This window comes from Hippoglossus stenolepis, chromosome 17, assembly GCF_022539355.2.
Source record: "Hippoglossus stenolepis isolate QCI-W04-F060 chromosome 17, HSTE1.2, whole genome shotgun sequence".
In the NCBI taxonomy this organism is placed as follows: domain Eukaryota; kingdom Metazoa; phylum Chordata; class Actinopteri; order Pleuronectiformes; family Pleuronectidae; genus Hippoglossus; species Hippoglossus stenolepis.
In genome coordinates this window covers 15651567-15678574 of record NC_061499.1, presented here as the reverse complement: position 1 = coordinate 15678574, position 27008 = coordinate 15651567, and the positions used below count along the sequence as shown (strand labels likewise).

The following is a 27008-nucleotide window of genomic DNA, read 5'->3' as shown; positions in this document are numbered from 1 at the left end:
GTTCAGTAAAAAAAAAGTATAAGAAAGTATTTTAAATGTAATTTTACCATGTTCTTATGTTTCTTAAAAACATATATATCTCGTGATTCATTCATACATCTCTGTGTGTGCAAGTCTGCAGGATACGATCTTCTCTCTGACACCTATTCAATGACATTCAATTTTCAAATTCTATTCAGAGGTTGAAGAGAACAAAAGGCAATCAGTTTGATCTTTGGATCTACTGGTTTGAGTTTAGATAATTCGGTGTCCCTGCATTTTGTCCTTTTGTTACGTGCTTTAGTTGTTTCCTCCTCCTTTTCCTCACTCTCTCTCTCCTCTCAGCTGAGTGTGATGAGTGTGATATGTGGAGGGGTATTTAAGGAAAGCTGGAGAGTCTCTCTGCCATCTGAGTGGCAGCAGCACTCGTGGAAGTGTTTATTGTGTGTTTCCTTTGCCTTGTGAGTTGTGGGGGGAGTCTGATAGTCTTCTTTTTGATTTTTGAAGGGGGTCAGTAGGGACCCTCAAAGTATGAAAACAGTCACTCCGGGCTTTTTCACTCAGTCTATTCTAAGAAGTATGTTATTGAAACGTCGCGTTTCGTACTTCCTCTCCGAAGATGTCATCATGAATTCGCACTCTTCTCGCTGGGTGGGGCTGAGAGACTCCGTACTGTAACTCGGGACATTACTCCTACATTGGCCGACTGTCCTGCTAAAACTTGATCAAACATGAGGACGGTGTAACTTACCGTTCAGAAACATCCCGTTGTAACCGACTGTAAATATGTGGCTGGAATTCTATAGCGGTATGCAAACATACCAACGTGACTTTCAGCTGTGTTTACAAGAGTGAATGCGCCAGAAGGAGACCGGTGACAGGCCTGGTCGCGTGTCACTCAAAGTGCAGTCAGCCAATCAGAGGAGGGGCTCATAAATAATTAAAGAGGCAGGCAAAACAGCCTGTTCTATTCTGCCAGAGACAGGCAGAAGAGAGGACATGGAAATAGACATTGCAGCAGTTTTTTCGACTTTAAACCACTGACATATCATCTTAGGGGTACCAATAACTCAAATGAAATCCCAGAAAGGTGTAAAATATGAGCACTTTAACATTGCTGTGACCCAGGCCATGTTTAAGCATTGTGCTTTGAGTAAACATATAATGATTTTGTACAGTTTTATGGATACAGAGGAGTTAGATGTGCCTAATTCTCCTCAGTTTGTCAACCTGTTGTCTGCTGTGGTAGAGGGTAGTGCGGTGGTTGAAGTTGAAGCCCTGGTAGAACACATCTATGGCACAAGAGCAGCTGGCAGACACTGTGGCATCCAGCACCGCAGCTTTCAGCCCAGTTATTACCTTTGTGGAGCTGTCAGGTGAAAACTGTAAACAGACAAGACAGTTTTGCCGGGGATGTCATTGTAATAAGATTGTCAAGATCTTAAATAAACAAATGCTATTGTTTGCAGTCACTAAAGTGACAAACCTATAATATCCAATTAACATCTATGCTAATGCAGGTGAACCAATGACATTTGAAATTGAAAAGCTTGGATGCTCGGTATTACATTTAAGTTTTTAATTACATGTGCAGTAATATAGGAAATTGTAGATGTGATACATTGAAATGCATCGAGATGCATTGTTGTGCATTCGAATCGTTGACTGCTGAATCATAAGGCTGGTGAAGGTGCACTAGTGAGCACACAGTCATCACAGTCATGTCAGACAGGCAGCACCTCCCAGCTCCTGTTCCAGTTGTACTGTTTTGTCTTTGCTTGTGTGGAGCTGAGTGCTGATGAACTAATCTACCAGTTCCTCAGGTTTACAGCTAATTAGCCTAAAGACAAAAACATATATAGTAAACTTGTGTCTTGCTAGCAAACGGACAGAGGGTAAAACAAACACCAACTAAATGTGTATTTTGTCACGTTTTCTTTCCATTAGAGTGAAAGAAGATGACATGGAAGCAAAATTAATTAAGTACACGAAAAAACAATGTTTTTGCCTGTAGTGTCCTGCCTTAGACTGCATCATTTTGATTTTAGGCTCCTCATCTAATCACTATTCATTCTACTACTGTTGAGTATTTAACAATTATGTGAGTGTGAGGGTATTAAAATAAATTGTTAAGCTAGTCAGAGATGTGATACTATATTTAACTTTTTCTCACTTTAGCCCCTGCTCCCCAAAATGTGTGTGCATGTCCCTGCACAGGACCGTGCTGTGTTATGTAAAGCTTTTCATGGGATTAACTTAAAAATTGATTTGACACAGAATTTTAAAGTGCCTTTAAACCAAAGTCAAATTTAAATCTATGTATGAAGAGCATGTGGTAAATCATGCATTCCCTGAAAATAGGACATTCAAATATGAAGGTATATGATACAATATTGTGCATGAGTTTTTATTTAAGTTTTTCTTGGTTATTGCACATTAAGGGGCTGTATCATTGTCAACCAACCAATGATTGTGTCAACACTAAGTTGTACAAATAGATCGGATGTATAAATGTTGCAACGGCCCCTTGGCCTGTGTGCAGTTGCAGAGACACCTCCTTTTACTGCAGTTGCTTTTCAGTGATCTTATTTTCCTCTGTGGCGAAAACAAGAAGATGGGAACCTGTTTGATTTTACTGGGTCTGCTCTCTTTCTGCAGCCTCTGCGTTAGTCAAGGTAACACATACACTACTTGACGAGACTGTGGCCACAGTTTTAATAGCCTTTTTTACCACATATCATATGTGGTCAAATCTGTTTAATCTGTGTTTATGTGTACATTTAATTGTGTTTATGTTTGTTTTTCCCATTTCTTCAGAATGCGCTGAAGAGTTAATCGAGAATGTGGATTTCCCGGGATCAGACCCCAGCGGAAACCTGATCGACCCCTGAAGTGCCCCTCTCCTGTCAGTAATTCTCTTGGTACTCTGGCTTCCTCCCACAGTCCTAAAAACATACAGATTGGGGTTAGATAAAATTGTCCATAGGTGTGAATGTGATGCTGGGTTCAGCTCCAGCTAACCCCATCCAACCCTCAACGTTATAGATAATGGATGCATGCTTCTCTCTGCAGCAACTTCTACTGCTACCTCAAGTCCACTCCCTCTCTAAAGCCCAACGTCCAGACTCCACTACAGGGTGTCACTTCGGGCTTTTCTCTCAAAAACTGCACCTCAGAGCTGCGTAAGCTCACAAACATTTTGCATCATTCTATAAAGCTGTATATTTATTTGTGATGTATGGGCACGCTCTCCTTAACTCTCTTTGTCTTCTCACGTGGGCAGAACAACCTAGTCGGTCTCAGCTGTACCAGAACGTGGACTTCCTGGGGGCAGACTACAAATTCTTCTTCATGTCCAGTGATGAAGAGTGTCAGAGGGTCTGCACGCAGGACCCTCACTGTCGTTTTTTTACTTTTGTAAATGGCGACTTCACACCAGAGACCATAAGGTATAACTGGGTAACGTAATGTTTCATTCAATTTAAATGTTCCTCATTTAAACAGGTGGCTGATCTAGAGGCAGAGTTTATGTCAGTGGTTGAGATATCCTCAGTGATGTTAGTTCTTGAAAGAGTTTAAAGTGGTCTTTTCTTACACTTGGGTTATGGTTAGAGCAACAGACATTGTGCGACTTCACAGGCAGAGTAGTTTCCCTCGTGATGAGTGAATTCAGTGAATCCATCCATTGAGAAGGGAGGATCTCTTGCGTCAGAACATCGCAGGTTCTAACATTAAATGATGGTGTTTTTTTATTCTTTCCAAGATACAAATGTCACCTTAAACACAGCTGGTCGGTACCGAGGACTCCTGTTATAAAGAGAGAAGTTGGAGCAGTATCTGGATTCTCCCGCAAATAACTCAATACTTTGGACCAGGTATGCACAGGTGGAAGCACAACATCCTGCGAGAGGTCTTTTACAATATGTTTTCTTATTATATTACCTGTGTGTTTTACAGTTTACCAGGGAAAGCTTCTCTTAAACACTGACATCCCAGGACACGACATTGACAAGCTGCCCGCCGCCTCTGCTGAACACTGTCAGGCTCTGTGCACTGATAATCCACGCTGTACATATTTCTCTTATACCAGGTAGTGTGAAACAAGCACTTAAATAAACTTTAACTTCTCATGTGGCAAACAGAAATACATTCAACATTAGAAAGTGTAAAGTAACTCTATATATTGTATAAATATATCACCTTATTTGTTGTTCCTGGGACAGTATCTTGACGGTCCTATAGGGGGTTGAACGTATGGTTCTGCAAATTCAGCTAAATATGTTAATCTGCTTGGTTTTCTCTAAACTCTCTAAACTTATTTTTTATGCAATGATAACTTCCAATGTTACTTGAAGGGAAATCCATCTGTGATGGTGACCAGAGCCAAAGTGGGAGTCACATCTGGGATACCGGTGCACTTCTGCCAGATGAATGACAGTATGTATAACAAAACACTGAGACTGGACACAGTGTTTGTGGACCATCACAAACCACACACACTGACTCCGAACTGTTTTATACACTCATTTATGAAGAAATGAATCATTCACCCATTATGAATCCAACAAATAATCAATGATGAACTGAGTCTCTGACGTTTTGCAACATCTGTAGATAGGTGACACTTACATCTGGTTATTATGTAATACTTGTTAGAGTAGTATGTTTGTGCTTTGGCCAGCAGGGGGAGTCTGACCCTGTCCCTCTCTGCTGACAGGTTGGCTTCAAGTGTCTCATGAAGGAGTCAGTTTCCAAGGTTCTGACCTTCGCTTTGAGTCGATGGAGGATCCAGACACGTGTCAGAGGACCTGTAGTACAGATCCTCTTTGCCAGTTCTACACCTACTTCAATGAATCCTACTCCAACTCTGCTTTCAGGTACAGTGTTCATTCATGTCAACAAAATCATGAACCAGGAATTCAGTTCACAATGAGAAATCATGTAACATTTACCTAGCTATTCACAAGGAAGGACCAGGCCCCAACAATATGTGATTGAAAGGTTTGAATGGAAATTGATGAATTGGATGTTGAGGAAATAATGAATGGACATTGAGGGAAGGGGTTGAGGTGAAGATAAGAGATGAGGGAGGAAGGAAAGAGAGGATGAAGGGATGAGGGAAGGAAGATGAAGGGATGTGTGGAAGGATGTATGAAGGGATGGGAAGATAAACAGAGCATGATGGGTTGATCAAGTATAATTATTCTTGACAGGTGATTGCAGGTGTGGTTGAGGTTTGGCCCTGCTCCTAAGTAGACTTGTTAACTTCCTAACAGATCAACTATCGAGTGTAGAGACACACACACACTTTCCTTATCCTCATTCAGGCCGGAACTCCACTTCACACCCACACTTCATGCCTCTCTCTGGACTGTTGGTTCGTCCTCACATGATCAGTTGTTTGCCATTTAAAACACAAATGATTGTTTTTGTGTTGTAACATGAAAAATAAATGAAATAAGTTTTCATCCTGCTTCATTTGTTTGAAAGTCAGTATTCACAGAGCTCTACTTCTTATTGCAAAGAGATAAAGTATCAGTGAGATGAGCAATGGTATTAAAATGTGTCTCTGCAACAAGATATTCTAATACAACCATTCAATGACATTATAAGATACCTAACATTTCTGCTTGTATTAATTATTCATGATAAATGTTGCAAATGCCTGACAGTTTTTCTTTTTGGACATTTGTATTAATATTTTTGTATCTTCTGGCACAAGGCTATGAAACATATCATTGTTAGCATCTGTGACTCCTAACCCTAGAAGAAAAATAACTCTGTTAGCTATATTCCTTCTAGAACACTGAGATCATCTGCAGCAAGTCTATTAGAGGTTCCCAACAACAGCCGAAAGAAAATAGGAGATGCAGCTTTTGTAAATTATCCTCCCAAGTTGTGGAACAGACTACTGATAGACATCAGAGAAGCATGTTCAGTAAAAGTCTTTAAAAAAAAGTATTTTAAATGTAATTTGACCATGTTCTTATGTTTCCTAAAAACATATATATTTCGTGATTCATTCATGCATCTCTGTGTGTGCAAGTCTGCAGGATATGATCTTTTATCTGACACCTATTCAATGACATTCAATTTTCAAATTCTAATCAGAGGTTGAAGAGAACAAAATGCAATCAGTTTGATCTTTGGATCCACTGGTTTTAGGTTCAATAATTCGGTGTCCCTGCATTTTGTCCTTTTGTTACGTGCTTTAGTTGTTTCCTCGTCCTTTTCCTCACTCTCTCTCTCCTCTCAGGTGAGTGTGATGAGTGTGATATGTGGAGGGGTATTTAAGGAAAGCTGGAGAGTCTCTCTGCCATCTGAGTGGCAGCAGCAATTGTGAAATGTTTAGTATATTTCCTTTTGAGTTGGGGGGGTTGATAGTCTTCTTTTCGGTTTTAGAAGGGGGTCAGTAGGGATCCTCAAAGTATTAAAACAGTCACTCCGGACTTTTTCACTCGATTAATACATTGAAATGCATCGAGATGCATTGTTGTGCATTTGAATCGCTGACTGCTGAATCGTCATGGAATCATAAGGCTGGTGAAGGTGCACTAGTGAGCACACAGTCATCAGTCATGTCAGACAGGCAGCACCTCCCAGCTCCTGTTCCAGTTGTACTGTTTTTTATTTGCTTGTGTGGAGCTGAAGCCGTTCAGAAACATCCTGTTGTAACCGACTGTAAATATGTGGCTTTCTATAGCGGCATGCAAACACCAACGTGACTTTCAGCTGTGTTTACAAGAGAGAGTCAATGCACCAGAATGAGACTGGTGATCGGCCTGGTCACGTTTCACTCAATGTGCAGTCAGCCAATCAGAGGAGAGGCTTAAGAGGCAGGTGAAAACAGTCTGTTCTGTCTGCAGCTCCAGAGAGAAGCAGGAGAGTGGACTTGGAAATACACATTGCAACAGTTTTTTTTACTTTAATCCACTGATATATAATTTTAGCGGTACCAATACCTCAAATTAAATTCCAGGAAAGGTGTAAAATATGGGGCCTTTAAAACACCACATTTCAGCTTAACCCTGTTGTCCTGACTTTGTGCGTCATGTTACATCTCCTGTTGTGTAGCAGGTTGAAACATGTCTCATGAACTCCAGAGTGAATCAAACCAATACAAAGTAAACGTCAGTCCTGTATGTGTCCTAATAACTTGTGATCAGTGATGGTGTTGTTGTGAATATTAAACCTTAAGCGTGATACCATTAAATGCTGTGCCTTTGGGCATTCAATAAATTTGGTAATCAGAAAAAATATTGAGGATTAATATTAAACATAATATTAAATGTAACTTTAATTGATTCAAGTTACCTCGGGGCACCTCCCTTCAAAGGAAGGGACAAGATAGCCAATTTATTGAATAAGTCTCATGAAAGTACTAACTACAAATTTGGAACTCTGATTAATAATTAAATTAATAACTAATAACTATAGGTAGTTAGCAAAGTTGAAAGATATGGAGTTCTTGACAGTGTAGAGGATGGTAAAATTCACACTTATGCAACATTAATGAAGACAACATTTGTTAAAGAAAAACATTTATTTTGAAGATAATAAAAGTATAAAAACAAACTATTTAAGTTGTACTTACTATATACAGATGTGTGTGTGTGTGTGTGTGTGTGTGTGTGTGTGTGTGTGTGTGTGTGTGTGTGTGTGTGTGTGTGTGTGTGTGTGTGAGAGTGATTGTGCTTTCAAAATGGCGACTGGTCACTATGAAGACCAAAGACCCCCTGGAGTGTTGGGATCATGTGGCTGAGATCACATGTATGTGTTAAGTTTGGGGAGATGTGTGAGGTGTTGGTGCCAGGTTAGAGAAAGTGGTTAGTTGCATGCAAAAAAAGACTGAAGAGCATAACATAACTAACATTAACTTTCAAGTAACTTATTAGCAAATATCACAACAACACAAATCAAACTTATAAACATCACATGAATAGAATTGAACAGTCTTTGTTTAGCCTAGTGTAATTATTAAGCCCAGTTGTGTTACCCATCCACGAAAAGGGGGAAAAGGTTGATATGCTGTTTGAAGTCCAGTAAAGACGTCTTGCTGGTTTGTGGCTTCTGTTGTTGTGGTTCTGCTGTGCGATGCAGCTCTTGTGCTGAAGTTCTTAGGCAGGCTCTCGCGTCGCTGCCTTTTGGAAAGTTTTGGCAGTCTGCTCCAGGCAGGCCGGCTTGAAGGTTGGTAGAGCTTGGGTAGGGAGGAAGTTTCCCTGGCTGGGTGAGCTGGAGAGCTCCACCTCTCCTCCAGGAGAAGTGAGTAGAAAAAAAAGAAGAGAGCGGGAACTGGGCTTATATTGGCCTGGTGACCTCATGGGTCATGGGGCCCAGAGTGACCATTAGTGGTCAAAAACTGTGTCCAGGGGCAGTTTTAACACCTAGGTGTGAAGGTGAAGCACCCTGGGTCACTGAGTTCTGGAGGCTCTGGTTTGTATCCAGAACTAAGAAACATGTGGTTGCATGCTTTGGCTGAACATGTCGGCCCAACTATAGTTCACAAATACTAGGTCCCAACAGTGTTTATTGTTAAAGTGTAAAGTGAGCGCAGGTCAGAGGAGGAGTGAGGAGGAAGCAGACTCCGACAAAGACTCAGGAGGACCAGACCTTTAATGTGTGTGTGTGTCCTGGTCCTGAAGCAATGGTTTTCTAATTATTCAGTGGTGGGACATCGTTAAAAACAAAATAAGTCGTTTATGTTTTCTTTATTCAATCAATATACTTGTTTTACAGGGAAGCTGTGCACAAACAGGAGTATAATATTAATATTAATAGTAATGCACTTCAGTCCAGTGGCTTTTTCTAGGGGGGGCAGGCAGTGCCATCTTGATGCAGTAAAGGCTATAATCAGAGTTTGACCTTTTAAGCCTTAGGTGCAGCACACCGGTCTAAACTGGATAAAAGACAAATCAGTGTGGAGAGCACTGACCACTGTCATACACTTACTGTTGTAGTCTGATTTATGAATTGAAAACCTTATTTTGTAAATTACAGCACACTTGTAATAACAGAAACAGTCCATAATACTTTTTAAAGCACTTTCTAAATAAAAACGGAGTTCATGTTTGTCTGACTGATTTTATTAACTGATATTAACTGATGAAAATGCAGCCATTTGCAATAATATAGGAAATGGTAGATGTGATACATTGAAATACATTGAGATGCATTGTTGTGCATTCGAATCGTTGACTGCTGAATCGTGAGGCTGGTGAAGGTGCACTAGTGAGCACACAGTCATCACAGTTATGTCAGACAGGCAGCACCTCCCAGCTCCTGTTCCAGTTGTACGGTTTTTTCTTTGCTTGTGTGGAGCTGAGTGCTGATGAACTAATCTACCAGTTCCTCAGGTAATTAGCCTAATGACAAAAACAAATATAGTGAATTTATGTCTTGCTAGCAAACAGACAGAGTGTAAAACAAACACCATCTAAATGTGTATTTTTTGACGTTTTCTTTCCATCAGAGTGAAAGAAGATGACATGGAAGCAAAATTAATTAAGTACACGAAAAAACAATGTTTTTGCCTGTAGTGTCCTGCCTTAGACTGCATCATTTTGATTGTAGGCTCCTCATCTAATCACTACTCATTCTACTTCTCTTGAGTATTTAACAATTGTGTGAGTGTATTAAAATAAATTGTTAAGCTAGTCAGAGATGTGATACTATATTTAACTTTTTCTCACTTTAGCCCCTGCTCCCCAAAATGTGTGTGCACGTCCCTGCACAGGACCGTGCTGTGTTATGTAAAGCTTTTCATGGGATTAAGTTAAAAATGTATTTGACACAGATTTTTAAAGTGCCTTTAAACCAAAGTCAAATTTAAATCTATGTATGAAGAGCATGTGGTAAATCATGCATTCCCTGTAAATAGGACATTCAAATATGAAGGTATATGATACAATATTGTTCTGAGTCCTCTGAGTCCTCTTCCGTGAGGCAGCTCAGTTGCTGCCTTTTTAACCGTGTGGATCAATCAGCTAACAGCTCTCACTTGTGCTGATTGATCCTCTGTGGTGAAGGTGAAGGTGCTCTCCCAGCCCCCTCACCTCCACAATTGCACATTTAGGGGCTGTATCATTGTCAACCAACCAATGATTGTGTCAACACTTAGTTGTACAAATAGATCGGATGTATAAATGTTGCAACGGCCCATTGGCCTGTGTGCAGTTGCAGAGACACCTCCTTTTGCTGCAGTTGTTTTTCAGTGATCTTATTTTCCTCTGTGGCGAAAACAAGAAGATGGGAACCTGTTTGATTTTACTGGGTCTGCTCTCTATCTGCAGCCTCTGCTTTAGTCAAGGTAACTCATACACTACCTGACGAGACTGTGGCCACAGTTTGAATAGCCTTTTTTTACCACATATCATATGTAGTCAAATCTGTGTTTATGTGTACATTTAATTGTGTTTATGTTTGTTTTTCCCATTTCTTCAGAATGCGCTCAAGAGTTCATCGAGAATGTGGATTTCCCGGGAACAGATATAACATTTCTCTACTCTCCGGATGCAAGGCACTGTCAGCAGCTGTGCACCGAGCACCCCTCCTGTCTCTTCTTTACCTTTGTTCGACATGACTGGACCAGAGATAACAGGTATCTAACACTGACGCATCACATAACTCATGATACAATCCATTGAAGCCCTGTAACGTTTTAAAGATGAATACAGCCAAAGCAGGGTCAGATCAAGGGGTGCAGCCAGGGGGCACTGACCCCAGCTGAAGCCTGATCGACCCCTGAAGTGCCCCTCTCCTGTCAGTAATTCTCTTGGTACTCTGGCTTCCTCCCACAGTCCTAAAAACATACAGATTGGGGTTAGATTAAATTGTCCATAGGTGTGAATGTGATGCTGGTATCAGCTCCAGCTAACCCCATCCAACCCTCAACTGTATAGATAATGGATGCATGCTTCTCTCTGCAGGAACTTCTACTGCTACCTCAAGTCCACTCCCTCTCTAAAGCCCAACGTCCGGACTCCACTACAGGGTGTCACTTCGGGCTTTTCTCTCAAAAACTGCCACCCAGAGCTGCGTAAGCTCACAAACATTTTACATCATTCTAAAAAACAGTTTATATATTTGTGATGTATGGGCACGCTCTCCTTAACTCTCTTTGTCTTCTCACCTGGGCAGAACCACGTGGTCGGTCTCAGCTGTACCAGAACGTGGACTTCCTGGGGGCAGACTACAAATCGTTGTTCACATCCAGTGATGAAGAGTGTCAGAGGGTCTGCACACAGGACCCTCACTGTCGGTTTTTTACTTTTGTAAATGACGTCTTCACACCAGAGACCATAAGGTATAACTGGGTAACGTAATGTTTCATTCAATTTAAATGTTCCTACTTTAAACAGGTGCCTGATCTGGAGGCAGACTTTATGTCAGTGGTTGAGATATCCTCAGTGATGTTAGAGCGACACAATGTGGTCTTTTCTTACACTTGGGTTAGGGTTAGAGCAACAGACATTGTGCGACTTCACAGGCTGAGTGGTTTTCCCTGTGATGAGTGAATTCAGTGAATCCATCCAATGAGAAGGGAGGTGGATCTCTGGCGTCAGAATGTCGCAGGTTCTAACATTAAATGATGGTGTTTCTTTGTTCTTTCCAAGATACAAATGTCACCTTAAACACAGCTGGTCGGTGCCGAGGACTCCTGTTATAAAGAGAGAGGTTGGGGCAGTATCTGGATTCTCCCACAAACTGCAAATAACTCAATACTTTGAACCAGGTATGCACAAATGGAAGCACAACATCCTGCGGGAGGTCTTTTACAATATGTTTTCTTATTATATTACCTGTGTGTTTTACAGTTTGCCAGGGAAAGCTTCTCTTAAACACTGACATCCCAGGACACGACATTGACAAGCTGCCCGCCGCCTCTGCTGAACACTGTCAGGCTCTGTGCACTGATAATCCACGCTGTACATATTTCTCTTATACCAGGTAGTGTGAAACAAGCACTTAAATAAACTTTAACTTCTCATGTGGCAAACAGAAATACATTCAACATTAGAAAGTGTAAAGTAACTCTATATATTGTATAAATATATCACATTATTTGTTGCTCCTGGAAAAGTATCTTGACAATCCTATAGGGGGTTGAATGTTTGGTTCTCCAAATTCACCTAAATATGTTAATCTGCTTGGTTTTCTCTAAACTCTCTAAACTTATTTTTTATGCAGTCATAACTTCCAATGTTACTTGAAGGGAAATCCATCTGTAATGCGGACCAGAACCAAAGTGGGAGTCACATCTGGGATACCGGTGCACTTCTGCTGGATGGATAACAGTATGTATAACAAAACACTGAGACTGGACACAGTGTTTGTTGACCGTCACAAACCACACACACTGTTTTACAGTTGAACTGTTTTACAGACACGTTTATGAAGAAATGAATCATTCACCCATTATGAATCCAACAAATATCAATGATGAACTGAGTCTCTGACGTTTTGCAACATGTGTAGATAGGTGACACTTACATCTGGTTATTATGTAATACTTGTTAGAGTAGTATGTTTGTGCTTTGGCCAGCAGGGGGAGTCTGACCCTGTCCCTCTCTGCTGACAGGTTGGCTTCAAGTGTCTCATGAAGGAGTCAGTTTCCAAGGTTCTGACCTTCGCTTTGAGTCGATGGATGATCCAGACACGTGTCAGAGGACCTGTACTATAGATCCTCTTTGCCAGTTCTACACCTACTTCAATGAATCCTACTCCAACTCTGCTTTCAGGTACAGTGTTCATTCATGTCAACAAAATCATGAACCAGGAATTCAGTTCACAATGAGAAATCATGTAACATTTACCTTGAACCTCACTAGGAAGGACCAGGCCCCAACAATATGTGATTGAAAGGTTTGAATGGAAATTGATAAATTGGATGTTGAGGAAATAATGAATGGATATTGAGCGAAGGGGTTGAGGTGAAGATAAGAGATGAGGGAGGAAGGAAAGAGAGGATGAAGGGATGAGGGAAGGAAGATGAAGGGATGTGTGGAAGGATGTATGAAGGGATGGGAAGATAAACAGAGCATGATGGGTTGATCAAGTGAATTTAATTTTGACAGGTGATTGCAGGTGTGGTTGAGGTGTGGCCCTGCTCCTAAGTAGACTTGTTAACTTCCTAACAGATCAACTATCTAGTGTTGTCTACATGGTGTTTAATCTTGTTTTTTGATTTTGTGTCCCAGGGGCCGCTGTTATCTCAAACGTGTCATCACAGCACCTGCTCCTCCCAGAGTTAATAAATTGAATAATGTCGTGTCCGGATTCTCCCAGAAGAGCTTTTTGTAGACACACACACACACACACACACACACACACACACACACACACACACACACACACACACACACACACACACACACACACACACACACACACACACACACACACACACTTTCCTTATCCTCATTCAGACTGCAACATCACATCTGACTTCACACCCACATTTCATGCCTCTCTCTGGACTGTTGGTTCATCCTCACATGATCAGTTGTTTGCCATTTAAAACACAGATGATTGTTTTTGTGTTGTAACTTGAAAAATAAAACTGACAATGAAATAAGTTTTCATCCTGCTTCATTTATTTGAAAGTCAGTATTCACAGAGCTCTACTTCTTATTGCAGAGAGATAAAGTATCAGTGAGATGAGCAATGATATTAAAATGTGTCTCTGCAACAAGATATTCAAATACAACCATTCAATGATATTGTAAGATACCTAACATTTCTGCATTTAGTTATTAGCTCTAATAAATGTTGCAAATGCCTGACAAATTTTCGCTTTGCGGAAATTTGTATTAATATTTTTGTAATTTCTGGCACAAGGCTATGAAACCTATCATTGTTAGCATCTTTGACTCCTAACCCTAGAATATATAATAAAAATAACTCTGTTAGCTATATTCCCTCTAGAACACTGAGATCATCTGCAGCAAGTCTATTAGAGGTTCCCAACAACAGCTGAAAGAAAATAGGAGACACAGCTTTTGTAAATTATCCTCCCAAGTTGTGGAACAGACTACTGATAGACATCAGAGAAGCAAGTTCAGTAAAAGTCTTTAAAAAAAAGTATTTTAAATGTAATTTTACCATGTTCTTATGTTTCCTAAAAACATAGCTCGTGATTCATTCATACATCTCTGTGTGTGCAAGTCTGCAGGATATGATCTTCTCTCTGACACCTATTCAATGACATTCAATTTTCAAATTCTATTCAGAGGTTGAAGAGAACAAAATGCAATCAGTTTGATCTTTGGATCCACTGTTTTTAGTTTAGATAATTCGGTGTCCCTGCATTTTGTCCTTTTGTTACGTGCTTTAGTTGTTTCCTCCTCCTTTTCCTCACTCTCTCTCTCCTCTCAGCTGAGTGTGATGAGTGTGATTATGTGGAGGGGTATTTAAGGAAAGCTGGAGAGTCTCTCTGCCATCTGAGTGGCAGCAGCACTCGTGGAAGTGTTTATTGTGTGTTCCTTTTGAGTTGAGTTGGGGGGGGTCTGATAGTCTTGTTTTTGTTTCATTCATATATTGTTGCTGAGGTAGATGAGGAAGTATCTGGATCTGATGGCCCATTGCGTGGTTGGTCCAGACTGTCCAATTTTTCTGTTCTTTTTCGGCCAGGCCTCCACGCTCCCACAGATTAAATTAACTTTAACATTGGTTTCTTCTTTGTTTTGTTAATACGCTCGTTTCAATGACCGTCATTAACACAAATCAACAACAAGAAGCCTTGAAAACAGCCCAAACCATGGGATTTATTAACACCAAACTACACAATAAACAGACCGTGCAAAACCAGCAGACCACATGCTGGAAGCCACCTCTTCTGATTTGGGAGGAGCAGCCACACCCTGCATGGACTCACCAGCTGACAACAATCCCAACCCAACCAACTCAGAGGAGCTGGGTTTGGTTTCAGCCGTCCCGATGGTGACAGAGTGTCTGACGGATTGGTTACAAAGTATCCTCAGGTGTCTTTGGCTTGTGCTGTGACCCAGGCCATGTTTAAGCATTGTGCTTTGAGTAATCATATAATGATTTTGTACAGTTTTATGGATACAGAGGAGTTAGATGTGCCTACTTCTCCTCAGTTTGTCAACCTGTTGTCTGCTGTGGTAGAGGGTAGTGCGGTGGTTGAAGTTGAAGCCCTGGTAGAACACATCTATGGCACAAGAGCAGCTGGCAGACACTGTGGCATCCAGCACCGCAGCTTTCAGCCCAGTTATTGCCTTTGTTGAGCTGTCAGGTGAAAGTTATGGAAATTAAAGGGTTAATTTAGCTTGACCCCGTTTTAGCTCACTTGCATGATGTCACATAGGTCGGTGTTTGCTGACGTGCCTTCACGCACAAACATCATACAGAATGATATAGATGTAGGTGAGATGGCACGTGCACACATCAAAGGGGGCTTGAGCCCCTGCCCTTTTTTTTCATTCTCCCTTTTTTGGGGGTGCTTTTTTTTAATAAATGAAAATTATACTGCTGTGCACTGCTTCTCTGTCAAACAAATATATTGATTGAATTAACAATCAATATCAGTTTGGGAGATTGTCCCTGCCCTCCCTCCCTCCACGTCTCCTGCACAGTGCTGAGCACTAGAGCTGCGGACATTTCTTGATTCTTAGATGCATCGCGACGTGGACAACTTTTCATCGATACAAAGACAGAACATAATCGATTCATGTTGTTTTTAGCGATGTCCCACCACTGAATAATTAGAACACCACTTCTTCCGGACCAGGACAGACGCACATTAAAGGTCCGGTCCTCCTGAGTCTTTGTCGGAGTCTGCTTCCTCCTCACTCTTCCTCTTACCTGAGCTCACTTTACACTTTAACAATAAACACCATCACTGATCACAAGTTATTGGGACACATACAGGACTGACGTTTACTTTGTGTTTGTTTGATTCGCTCTAGACTTTATGAGACACATGTTTAAACCTGCTACACAACACGAGATTTACCATGACGCACAAAGACAGGACATCAGGGTTAAGATGCAACGTGGTGTTTTAACTTCACTGTTGCAGAAGAAGCAACGCATCGCTTATCCAGGAGCATAAATATGACTTCAGCAGCTTTTTATAAAGATCAGTTCTAAATGTGTTTTACACTCTGTCCGTTTGTTAACAAGACACAAGTAAACTATATATGTTTTTTGTCTTTAGGCTAATTAGCTGTAAACCTGAGGAACTGGTAGATTAGTTCATCAGCACTCAGCTCCACACAAGCAAAGAAAAAACAGTCCAACTGGAACAGGAGCTGGGAGGTGCTGCCTGTCTGACATGACTGTGATGACTGTGTGCTCACTAGTGGACCTTCACCAGCCTTATGATTCCATTACGATTCAGCAGTCAACGATTTGAATGCACAACAATGCATCTTGATGCATTTCAATGTATCACATCTACAATTTCCTATATTACTGCACATGTAATTAAAAACTTAAATGTAATACTGAGCATCCAAGCTTTTCAATTTCAAATGTCATTGGTTCACCTGCATTAGCATAGATGTTAATTGGATATTATAGGTTTGTCACTTTCGTGACTGCAAACGATAGCATTTGTTTATTTAAGATCTCAACAATCTTATTACAATGACATCCCCGGCAAAACTGTCTTGTCTGTTGACATCGACGACTACTGATGACATGTTGGGTTTTTGCGACGACTAATTATGATGTAACAGCTTCTTGAAGTGCTGTCCCAATTCTTGGGGCTAAGATTTCAACCACTACCCCTTGTGACTCCGTTTCAAGGGGCAAGATAACCCTAGAAAACAAGGGGTAGTGGTAGGGCCAAGGGGCGAATGGGATTGGGCCTTAGTCCCTTGTACTGGTCAACCATGAAAACATCTGGATCCTACATTTCCCATCATTCAACCCCAATTACATCACTTGTTTACATCTTTCAAATTCAAAACCCTCACTTTATAAAGCAGGTTTTCTGTTCTCGTCCAGAAAAAGCACAAGCTGAGATAACCTCAGTGACGTTAAAGCGACAGAATGTGTTCTTTTCTTACACTTGGGTTAGGGTTAGAGCAACAGACATTGTGCGACTTCACAGGCTGAGTAGTTTCCCTCGTGATGAGTGACTTCAGTGAATCCATCCATTGAGAAAGGAGGAGGATCTCTGGCGTCAGGAGGGTTGAGTGACGTCGCAGGTTCTAACATTAAATTATTACATCTTTGTTCTTTCCCAGATACAAATGTCACCTTAAACACAGCTGGTCGGTACCGAGGACTCCTGTTATAAAGAGAGAGGTTGGGGCAGTATCTGGATTCTCCCACAAACTGCAAATACCTCAATACTTTGAACCAGGTATGCACAGGTGGAAGCACAACATCCTGCGGGAGGTCTTTTACAATATGTTTTCTTATTATATTACCTGTGTGTTTTACAGTTTACCAGGGAAAGCTTCTCTTAAACACTGACATCCCAGGACACGACATTGACAAGCTGCCCGCCGCCTCTGCTGAACACTGTCAGGCTCTGTGCACTGATAAACCACACTGTACATATTTCTCTTATACCAGGTAGTGTGAAAAAAGCACTTAAATAAACTTTAACTTCAAATTCAGCTAAATATGTTAATCTGCTTGGTTTTCTCTAAACTCAGACATATTTCTATTGATTATTTTTGCAGTGATAACTTCCGATGTAACTTGAAGGGAAATCGATCTGAATTGTGTTTTTACAGGGAAGCTGTGAACAAACAGGAGTATCATATTAATTTATTCAAAAAAAGCAACCCAGAAAAAGGGTAATTTCACTGGAGGAAGCCCCCTTTGATGTCTGTGTGCACGTGCCAGCTGCGGGGGAATGCGCCTCAGTCCAGTGGCGCTGCTAAGGGGGGGCCAGGCGGTGCCAACCTTGATGAAGTAAAGGCTATAATCAGAGTTTCACCTTTTAAGCCTTAGGTGCAGCACAACAGTCTAAACTGAATAAAAGACAAATCAGTGTGGAGAGCACTGACCACTGTCATACACTTACTGTTGTAGTCTGATTTATGAATTGAAAACCTTATTTTGTAAATTACAGAACACCTTTAATAACAGAAACAGTCTTTTTAAAGCACTTTCTAAATAAAAACAGAGTTCATGTTTGTCTGACTGAATTTATTAACTGATATTAACTGATGAAAATGCAGCCATGTGCAGTAATATAGGAAATTGTAGATGTGATACATTGAAATGCATCGAGATGCATTGTTGTGCATTCAAATCGTTGACTGCTGAATCGTGAGGCTGGTGAAGGTGCACTAGTGAGCACACAGTCATCACAGTCATGTCAGACAGGCAGCACCAGTAGTGCTGTTTTTTCTTTGGTTGTGTGGAGCTGAGTGCTGATGAACTAATCTACCAGTTCCTCAGCTAATTAGCCTAAAGACAAAATCATATATAATGAACTTGTGTCTTGCTATCAAACAGACAGAGGGTAAAACAAACACCAACTAAATGTTTATTTTGTCACGTTTTCTCACTTTAGCCCCTGCTCCCCAAAATGTGTGTGCACGTCCCTGCACAGGACCGTGCTGTGTTATGTAAAGCTTTTCATGGGATTAACTTAAAAATTGATTTGACACAGATTTTTAAAGTGCCTTTAAACCAAAGTCACATTTAAATCAATGTATGAAGAGCATGTGGTAAATCATGCATTCCCTGTAAATAGGACATTAAAATATGAAGGTATATGATACAATATTGTGCATGAGTTTTTTATTTCAGTTTTTCTTGGTTATTGCACATTAAGGGGCTGTATCATTGTCAACCAACCAATGATTGTGTCAACACTTAGTTGTACAAATAAATCGGATGTATAAATGTTGCAACGGCCCCTTGGCCTGTGTGCAGTTGCAGAGACACCTCCTTTTACTGCAGTTGCTTTTCAGTGATCTTATTTTCCTCTGTGGTGAAAACAAGAAGATGGGATCCTGTTTGATTTTATTGGGTCTGCTCTCTATCTGCAGCCTCCGTTAGTCAAGGTAACACATACACTACTTGACGAGACTGTGGCCACAGTTTTGACAGCCTTTTTTTTTACCACATATGTAGTCAAATCTGTTTAATCTGTGTTTATGTGTACATTTAATTGTGTTTGTTTGTTTTTCCCATTTCTTCATAATACGCTCAAGAGTTAATCGAGAATGTGGATTTCTCGGGATCAGATATAACATTTCTCTACTCTCCGGATCCAAGGCACTGTCAGCAGCTGTGACATATTTCTATTGACTATTTTTTTTTATGCAGTGATAACTTCCAATGTTACTTGAAGGGAAATCCATCTTTAATGGGGACCAGAGCCAAAGTGGGAGTCACATATGGGATACCGGTGCACTTCTGCCAGATGGATAACAGTATGTATAACAAAACACTGAGACTGGACACAGTGTTTGTTGACCATCACAAACCACACACACTGGCTCTGAACTGTTTTATACACACGTTTATGAAGAAATGAATCATTCACCCATTATAAATCCAACAAATATCAATGATGAACTGAGTCTGTGACGTTTTGCAACCTGTGTAGATAGGTGACACTTACATCTCGTTATTATGTAATACTTGTTAGAGTAGTATGTTTGTGCTTTGGCCAGCAGGGGGAGTCTGACCCTGTCCCTCTCTGCTGACAGGTTGGCTTCAAGTGTCTCATGAAGGAGTCAGTTTCCAAGGTTCTGACCTTCGCTTTGAGTCGATGGATGATCCAGACACGTGTCAGAGGACCTGTACTACAGATCCTCTTTGCCAGTTCTACACCTACTTCAATGAATCCTACTCCAACTCTGCTTTCAGGTACAGTGTTCATTCATGTCAACAAAATCATGAACCAGGAATTCAGTTCACACTGAGAAATCATGTAACATTTACCTTGAACTTCACTAGGAAGGACCAGGCCCCAACAATATGTGATTGAAAGGTTTGAATGGAAATTTATGTATTGGATGTTGAGGAAAAATGAATGGACATTGATGGAAGGGGTTGAAGTGAAGATGGGAGATGAGGGAGGAAGGAAAGAGAGGATGAAGGGATGAGGGAAGGGAAGAAAAACAGAGCATGATGGGTTGATCAGGTAAATTTAGTCTTGACAGGTGATCGCAGATACACACACACACACACACACACACACACACACACGTATATGGCACCGTGGCAAGCAACAAATCGCAAATGTTCTCATTTCGCTCCATGTGACTCTGCCTCTGAGCAGTGTTTCCTCCAAGCTCACTCTGTGACATAGTGCTTCTTCAATAATATACATGAAATGCAGTGACAGGGTACAACATCCATGAATAAACAAGCCGTAAAGTGAATGAAACAGTAAAATCATGGTATGCATTGATTCTAATCTGGACTCTGAAACAATCAATAGATGTGCAAGGAGAACTTTTGCTTGGGATTAGCTTTAAAACTGATTTTATACAGATTTTTCAAGTGCCTTTGAGCCAAAGTCTAATAGTATAAAAAGTTGCAACTTTTACTGCAGCTGCGTTTCAGTGATCTTATTTTCCTCTGTGGCGAAAACAAGATGTGAACCTGTTTGATTTTATTGGCTCTGCTCTCTTTCTGCAGCCTCTGCTTTAGTCAAGGTAACACATACACTACTTGACGAGACTGTGGCCACAGTTTTAATAGCCTTTTTCTTTTACCACATATGTAGTCAAATCTGTTTAATCTGTGTTTATATGCACATGTAATTGCGTTTGTTTGTTTTTCCAATTTCTTCAGAATGCGCTCAAGAGTTAATCGAGAATGTGGATTTCCCGGGATCAGATATAACATTTCTCTACTCTCCGGATGCAAGGCACTGTCAGCAGCTGTGCACCGAGCACCCCTCCTGTCTCTTCTTTACCTTTGTTCGACATGACTGGACCAGAGATAACAGGTATCTAACACTGACGCATCACATAACTCATGATACAATCCATTGAAGCCCTGTAATGTTTTAAAGATGAATACAGCCAAAGCAGGGTCAGATCAAGGGGTGCAGCCAGGGGGGCACTGACCCCAGCGGAAATCTGATCGACCCCTGAAATGCCCCTCTCCTGTCAGTATTTTTCTCATAAACAAACTACAAATAATAATAACAATAAATATGCCAATTTATTAAAAATAATTTTTATTTTCTAATCTTTTTTTAATAAACAGTGTATTTGAAGACATCATATATTCAATGACATGTGGCTTTCCTCAAAGCTGTAGAGCTAACAGTAAACAAGGAATGACTTAAATGTGCACCTTACTGAATCAGGAATTGTGCATGGATGTTGGACTTTAGCCCCTCTGTGTAAATTGTGGCCCCTTTATCGCCCCTGATTTTCAAAAATCCTACGTCAGCCACTGAGACCAATCGTGACCAATTCTCAATGATTTCATTACATCGTTTTTTCATATATTTGTTATCAAGCTCTGTCAAACACCAGAACATGTCACACCCATAAAAAATTTTGATAAGTAAATTGCTTCTCCTCATGTCCTAGTCAGTTTTCTCTGAGTACTCTGGCTTCCTCCCACAGTCCAAAAAACATACAGATTGGGGTTAGATTAAATTGTCCATAGGTGTGAATGTGATGCTGGCATCAGCTCCAGCTAACCCCATCCAACCCTCAACGTTATAGGTAATGGATGCATGCTTCTCTCTGCAGGAACTTCTACTGCTACATCAAGTCCACTCCCTCTCTAAAGCCCACCGTCCAGACTCCACTACAGGGTGTCACTTCGGGCTTTTCTCTCAAAAATTGCACCTCAGAGCTTGGTAAGCTCACAAACATTTTAAATCATCCCTAAAAACTATTTATTTATTTGTGATGTATGGGCACGCTCTCCTTAACTCTCTTTGTCTTCTCACCTGGGCAGAACAACCTAGTCGGTCTCAGCTGTACCACAACGTGGACTTCCTGGGGGCAAACTACAAATCGTTGTTCACGTCCAGTGATGAAGAGTGTCAGAGGGTCTGCACACAGGACCCTCACTGTCGGTTTTTTACTTTTGTAAATGGCGTCTTCACACCAGAGACCATAAGGTATAACTGGGTAACGTAATGTTTCATTGAATTTAAATGTTCCTCCTTTGAAGGCAGAGTTTATGTCATTGGTTGAGATAAACCTCAGTGTATGGATGTAGAGGGAGGACACTAACCTTTTTGGGCATGTGTGAGTGAGGGTTATGATATGCTACATATCGTTTGGTCTCCTTCTAATTGCGTCATATCAGCTTTACCCGTCCCTGCTACAATGTCCAGAGCAAACAACATTTAATGAAGCAAAATCCTTTCTCAGTCTGTATTGGTCACTCGTAATGGTCACAAGTAGTCTTTGCTTTTTGGTGCTTGACGTGAATAAAAATTTATCACATGACCTCATCCATTATTTTGCGTCTCAGTCACGTCAGGTAGATTTTCTTTGGCAATGGTGGTGAAGACAAAAACTCCCATGATCCTATGCTGCTTCACAGAGTCATCAAACAAGATCTTTTGTTTTTGTTTTGATTGAGAGACCCCTAGTGGCCGAAGTTACATGTTGTCCGTTTAAAGGGGACATAGCATGCCCATTTTACCACAAGTTGATATGGTTCCTTGGGGTCTTAATGAAATGTCTGTAACATACTTTGGTCAAACTACCACAAGGATCATATAAAACAGCACCCTTTTTACCCTGTATAAAACAGCCCTCCACAGAGTGACCTGTTTTGAGTGCCTGGTCCTTTAAATGCTAATGAGCCAGCTCCCCCCTCCCCCCTCTCCCCCCATGATTTTAAACGATATAAATTACATATTTTATATGATATAAATTATCAAATATGCATCCCATACTTTGTATTCCCCTTCTGTTGTCCTGGAGTTTTAATTTTCCCAATCACATAATTAAATGTCCCCCTCTGCCCATCCACTACAAGCACACAAGCAGACAGACAGAGAGAGAAAGAGAGGGGTGGGGGGGGGCTATGAAGACCATCATTTACCCCCGAACCCCGACATTCAACGGGTACAACAACAAGCGGAGAAAGCAGAATCGCGGGCTGACCTTATATGTACAGTCTATGGGGCTGACCAGCGGAGAAATGCACGTCCCGTGTGAACAGCCAGGCGGCTGCGTGCTGGAGAACGGCGCTGCGCTGCCTCGCAGCGGCACTTCCGCGTCCGGTGTAAACCCGGCGTAACTACTGTAACCCGTCGTACAGTAGTGCTGAACACTGTGGAAGTCTTCCACACTGCTGGCTGTGTGGAAGACTTCCGCAGTGTTACAGTAGTGCTGAAGACCATGTAGGGAGACTTCCAGTTCCTTGTTACGACACAAAACCCAGGAAGCTCAATCGAGTCGCTCAAGCATGACGTTTCTGACTTAGAGGAACCATAACAAAACGCGCGAGTGTTTTTTTCCCCGAGTTTTTGGGTTGGTAGACATGCCAGATACCCACATTAACGTGTAGAAGCACTAACAAAGTGGAATTTGCATGCTATGTCCCCTTTAAAGAAGCAGACTTTTAGGCCCAATCCCATTTCGCCCCTTAGCCCTTCCCCTTCCTGTTGGGCATTCACGTGTAGGGGTATGCTGTCCCCAGTGTTGTGCATGAACGCGTTCAAAAGAACGCGTTCATTGAACACGTTCATTTTTATGAGAACGATGAACTGAACGCAACTTAATGACAAATAATGAATTTGAACGGTGAACACGTTCATATTATCTGAGGTCTAGCTAAAACGTTACGGTATGTTTTCCTTCTCCTGAGGAGAGACGCTGTCTAAATCGAAATGCTTGCACCATGTCGTTGCTCAGTGCCCGTAAAATGTCTGCGATGTAGCCTAACCTAAACCAACTAACTCGACTTCGCACTACGTTACCCATGATTCATCGCACACACATGTAGTCCAAACAAGCAACGTATTCTAAGACAACAGATCTCGGTCTCATATAAAAATGGCAAGTGAAAGCAGAGACGCAGACTCAGTGACTACATCCGATGCACCTTATTATTATTTGCGGGATTTTTACACACTGTCTGATAAAGATTCCGACAGTAAAAATCTCACCTTTCTGTGCAAATTGTGTCCTCCTGCGCTGAAAAAGCAAGTCCGGACGTCAGCCTCATCCGCATCTAATTTAAAACGGCATGTGGAGCTGAAGCATCCAGCTAGCCTAAAAAGTTATCTCCAAGTAATTGAAAGTCAAAAAAAGACCAAGACCCCCTGCCAACAGCCCCAAATGGCCCAAACCACATTGTCTGCAGCCTTCAAGGGTATGATTTCCCAGCAACAGGTAGACAAACTCGTAATTGATTACATTTTTGGAGATTTACAGCCTCTGAGTAAAGTGGAAAAGCCCTCCTTCATCAGACTAGTGAATGGTTTGCAACCAGGCAGACAAACCCCCCAAAAAACTTTTTGTCCTCTGTCCACACATTTATTTTATGAATTTAAATGATAGAATTTAAGGTCTAGCCTAATAATTGGTTTCATAGCAAGGCATAGCACTATGATTTGTTGTGCCTTTTGTGTGCAGGGTATGAATAAATAAAAAGGCAAAATTAGCAATAATTAAAACAAATAAAAAAACACATTTATTTTAGGAATTGATACATATGAAGTACAGTTTAAGGCAAGGGGTAGTGATGGATAAAGTTTTCTTTAAAAAACAAGTTAAGTCTTTCATTCTCACTTTCCACCTTAAAACTATGAAATGAACTGAACTATGAACTAGTTCAGAATTTAAATGGTGAACTATGAACGTGAACTATTCATGTTTACTTGTATGAACTGAACTTTGAACTAGTTCATGAGAGGTGTGAACTTGCACAACACTGGCTGTCCCAATACCTGTTGGGGCTAAGGGGTAGGGCTAAGGGGTAGGGCTTTATAGCCATCGAAACAGAGATTTTTCAGACCCTCTCTTCGAACCTAGGGGTACCCAGAAGGCCTTGTGAATCACGGGCAAGCTTGGAGAGAAACCCACAAATGTAGTATTTTCTCCATTAATAAGGACCTTTGTTGTTGTTTTGATTGAGAGACCCCTAGTGGCAGAAGTAACATGTTCTCTGTTTAAAGCAGCAGTCTCTTAGTCCCTTGCTTGTCAACCATGAAAACATCTGGATCCTACATTTCCCATCATTCAACCTCAATAACATCACTTGTTTAAATCGTTCAAAATAAACCCTCAATTTATAAAGGTGAAAATAGGGTTAGAGCAACAGACATTGTGCGACTTCACAGACTGAGTAGTTTCCCTTGTGCTGAGTGACTTCATTGAATCCATCCAATGAGAAGGGAGGATCTCTGGCGTCAGGAGGGTTGAGTGACATCGCAGGTTCTAACATTAAATGATGGTGTTGTTTCTTTGTTCTTTCCCAGATACAAATGTCACCTTAAACACAACTGGTCGGTACCGAGGACTCCTGTTATAAAGAGAAAGGTTGGAGCAGTATCTGGATTCTCCCACAAACTGCAAATACCTCAATACTTTGGACCAGGTATGCACAGGTGGAAGCACAACATCCTGCGGGAGGTCTTTTACAATATGTTTTCTTGTTATATTACCTGTGTGTTTTACAGTTTGCCAGGGTGAGCTTCTCTTAAACACTGACATCCCAGGACACGACATTGACAAGCTGCCCGCCGCCTCTGCTGAACACTGTCAGGCTCTGTGCACTGATAAACCACACTGTACATATTTCTCTTATACCAGGTAGTGTGAAACAAGCACTTCAATAAACTTTAACTTCTCATGTGGCAAACAGAAAAACCTTCAACATTAGAAAGTGTAAAGTAACTGTATATGTTGTGTGTATATATATCACCTTATTTGTTGTTCCTGGGACAGTTTCTTGACGGTCCTATAGTGGGTTGAACATATGGTTCTGCAAATTCAGCTAAATATGTTAATCTGCTTGACTTTCTCTAAACTCAGACATATTTCTATTGATTATTTTTTTATGCAGTGATAACTTCCAATGTTACTTGAAGGGAAATCCATCTTTAATGGGGACCACAGCCAAAGTGGGAGTCACATCTGGGATACCGGTGCACTTCTGCCAGATGAATGACAGTATGTATAACAAAACACTGAGACTGGACACAGTGTTTGTTGACCGTCACAAACCACACACACTGACTCTGAACTGTTTTACACACACGTCTATGAAGAAATGTATCATTCACTCATTATAAATCCAACAAATATCAATGATGAACTGAGTCTCTGACGTTTTGCAACATGTGTAGATAGGTGACACTTACATCTGGTTATTATGTAATACTTGTTAGAGTAGTATGTCTGTGCTTTGGCCAGCAGGGGGAGTCTGACCCTGTCCCTCTCTGCTGACAGGTTGGCTTCAAGTGTCTCATGAAGGAGTCAGTTTCCAAGGTTCTGACCTTCGCTTTGAGTCGATGGATGATCCAGACACGTGTCAGAAGACCTGTAGTACAGATCCTCTTTGCCAGTTCTACACCTACTTCAATGAATCCTACTCCAACTCTGATTTCAGGTACAGTGTTCATTCATGTCAACAAAATCATGAACCAGGAATTCAGTTCACACAGAGAAATCATGTAACATTTACTTAGCTATTCACAAGGAAGGACCAGGCCCCAACAATATGTGATTGAAAGGTTTGAATGGAAATTGATGAATTGGATGTTGAGGAAATAATGAATGGACATTGAGGGAAGGGGTTGAGGTGAAGATAGGAGATGAGGGAGGAAGGAAAGAGAGGATGAAGGGATGAGGGAAGGAAGATGAAGGGATGAGGGAAGGAAGATGAAGGGAAGGGAAGATAAACAGAGCATGATGGGTTGATCAAGTATATTTAGTTTTGACAGGTGATTGCAGGTGTGGTTGAGGTGTGGCCCTGCTCCTAAGTAGACTTGTTAACTTCCTAACAGATCAACTATCTAGTGTTGTCTACATGGTGTTTAATCTTGTTCGTTGATTTTGTGTCCCAGGGGCCGTTGTTATCTCAAGCGTGTCATCACAGCACCTGCTCCTCCCAGAGTTAATAAATTGAATAATGTCGTGTCCGGATTCTGA

General features: G+C 41.1%; 2 protein-coding genes and 1 long non-coding RNA gene across 4 annotated transcripts; all 3 read left to right on the top strand.

The window, feature by feature from the left end:
• The first annotated feature begins 2429 nt into the window (after nucleotides 1–2429).
• Nucleotides 2430–3161, top strand: LOC124855031. Its single transcript, XR_007034968.1, has 3 exons — nucleotides 2430–2654; nucleotides 2797–2884; nucleotides 3052–3161. It is a non-coding gene; the product is annotated as an uncharacterized LOC124855031 (long non-coding RNA).
• Nucleotides 3162–9990: 6829 nt separating this feature from the next.
• Nucleotides 9991–19921, top strand: LOC124851130 (coagulation factor XI-like). 2 transcript variants are annotated; one of them, XM_047344215.1, is made up of 9 exons: nucleotides 10087–10285; nucleotides 10420–10576; nucleotides 10905–11014; nucleotides 11116–11281; nucleotides 11592–11710; nucleotides 11793–11925; nucleotides 12166–12272; nucleotides 12557–12716; nucleotides 13176–13549. In XM_047344215.1, exons 1-9 carry the CDS (start codon nucleotides 10114–10116, stop codon nucleotides 13276–13278), a joined length of 1227 nt encoding a protein of 408 aa, XP_047200171.1. In that variant the 5' UTR covers nucleotides 10087–10113; the 3' UTR covers nucleotides 13279–13549. The 2 variants fall into 2 exon arrangements, with proteins under 2 accessions (XP_047200170.1, XP_047200171.1); XM_047344214.1 differs by lacking the exons at nucleotides 12166–12272; nucleotides 12557–12716; nucleotides 13176–13549 and adding exons at nucleotides 19240–19346; nucleotides 19626–19921 and having other exon boundaries at nucleotides 9991–10285.
• Nucleotides 19922–20536: 615 nt separating this feature from the next.
• On the top strand, nucleotides 20537–27008 carry LOC124851080 (coagulation factor XI-like; the record flags this gene model as incomplete). The annotated part of the gene is made up of 9 exons (XM_047344243.1): nucleotides 20537–20579; nucleotides 20719–20875; nucleotides 21636–21745; nucleotides 21847–22012; nucleotides 25334–25452; nucleotides 25535–25667; nucleotides 25921–26027; nucleotides 26307–26466; nucleotides 26924–27008. Coding segments are annotated over 9 exons (1080 nt in total), but the record flags the coding sequence as incomplete, so codon positions are not given.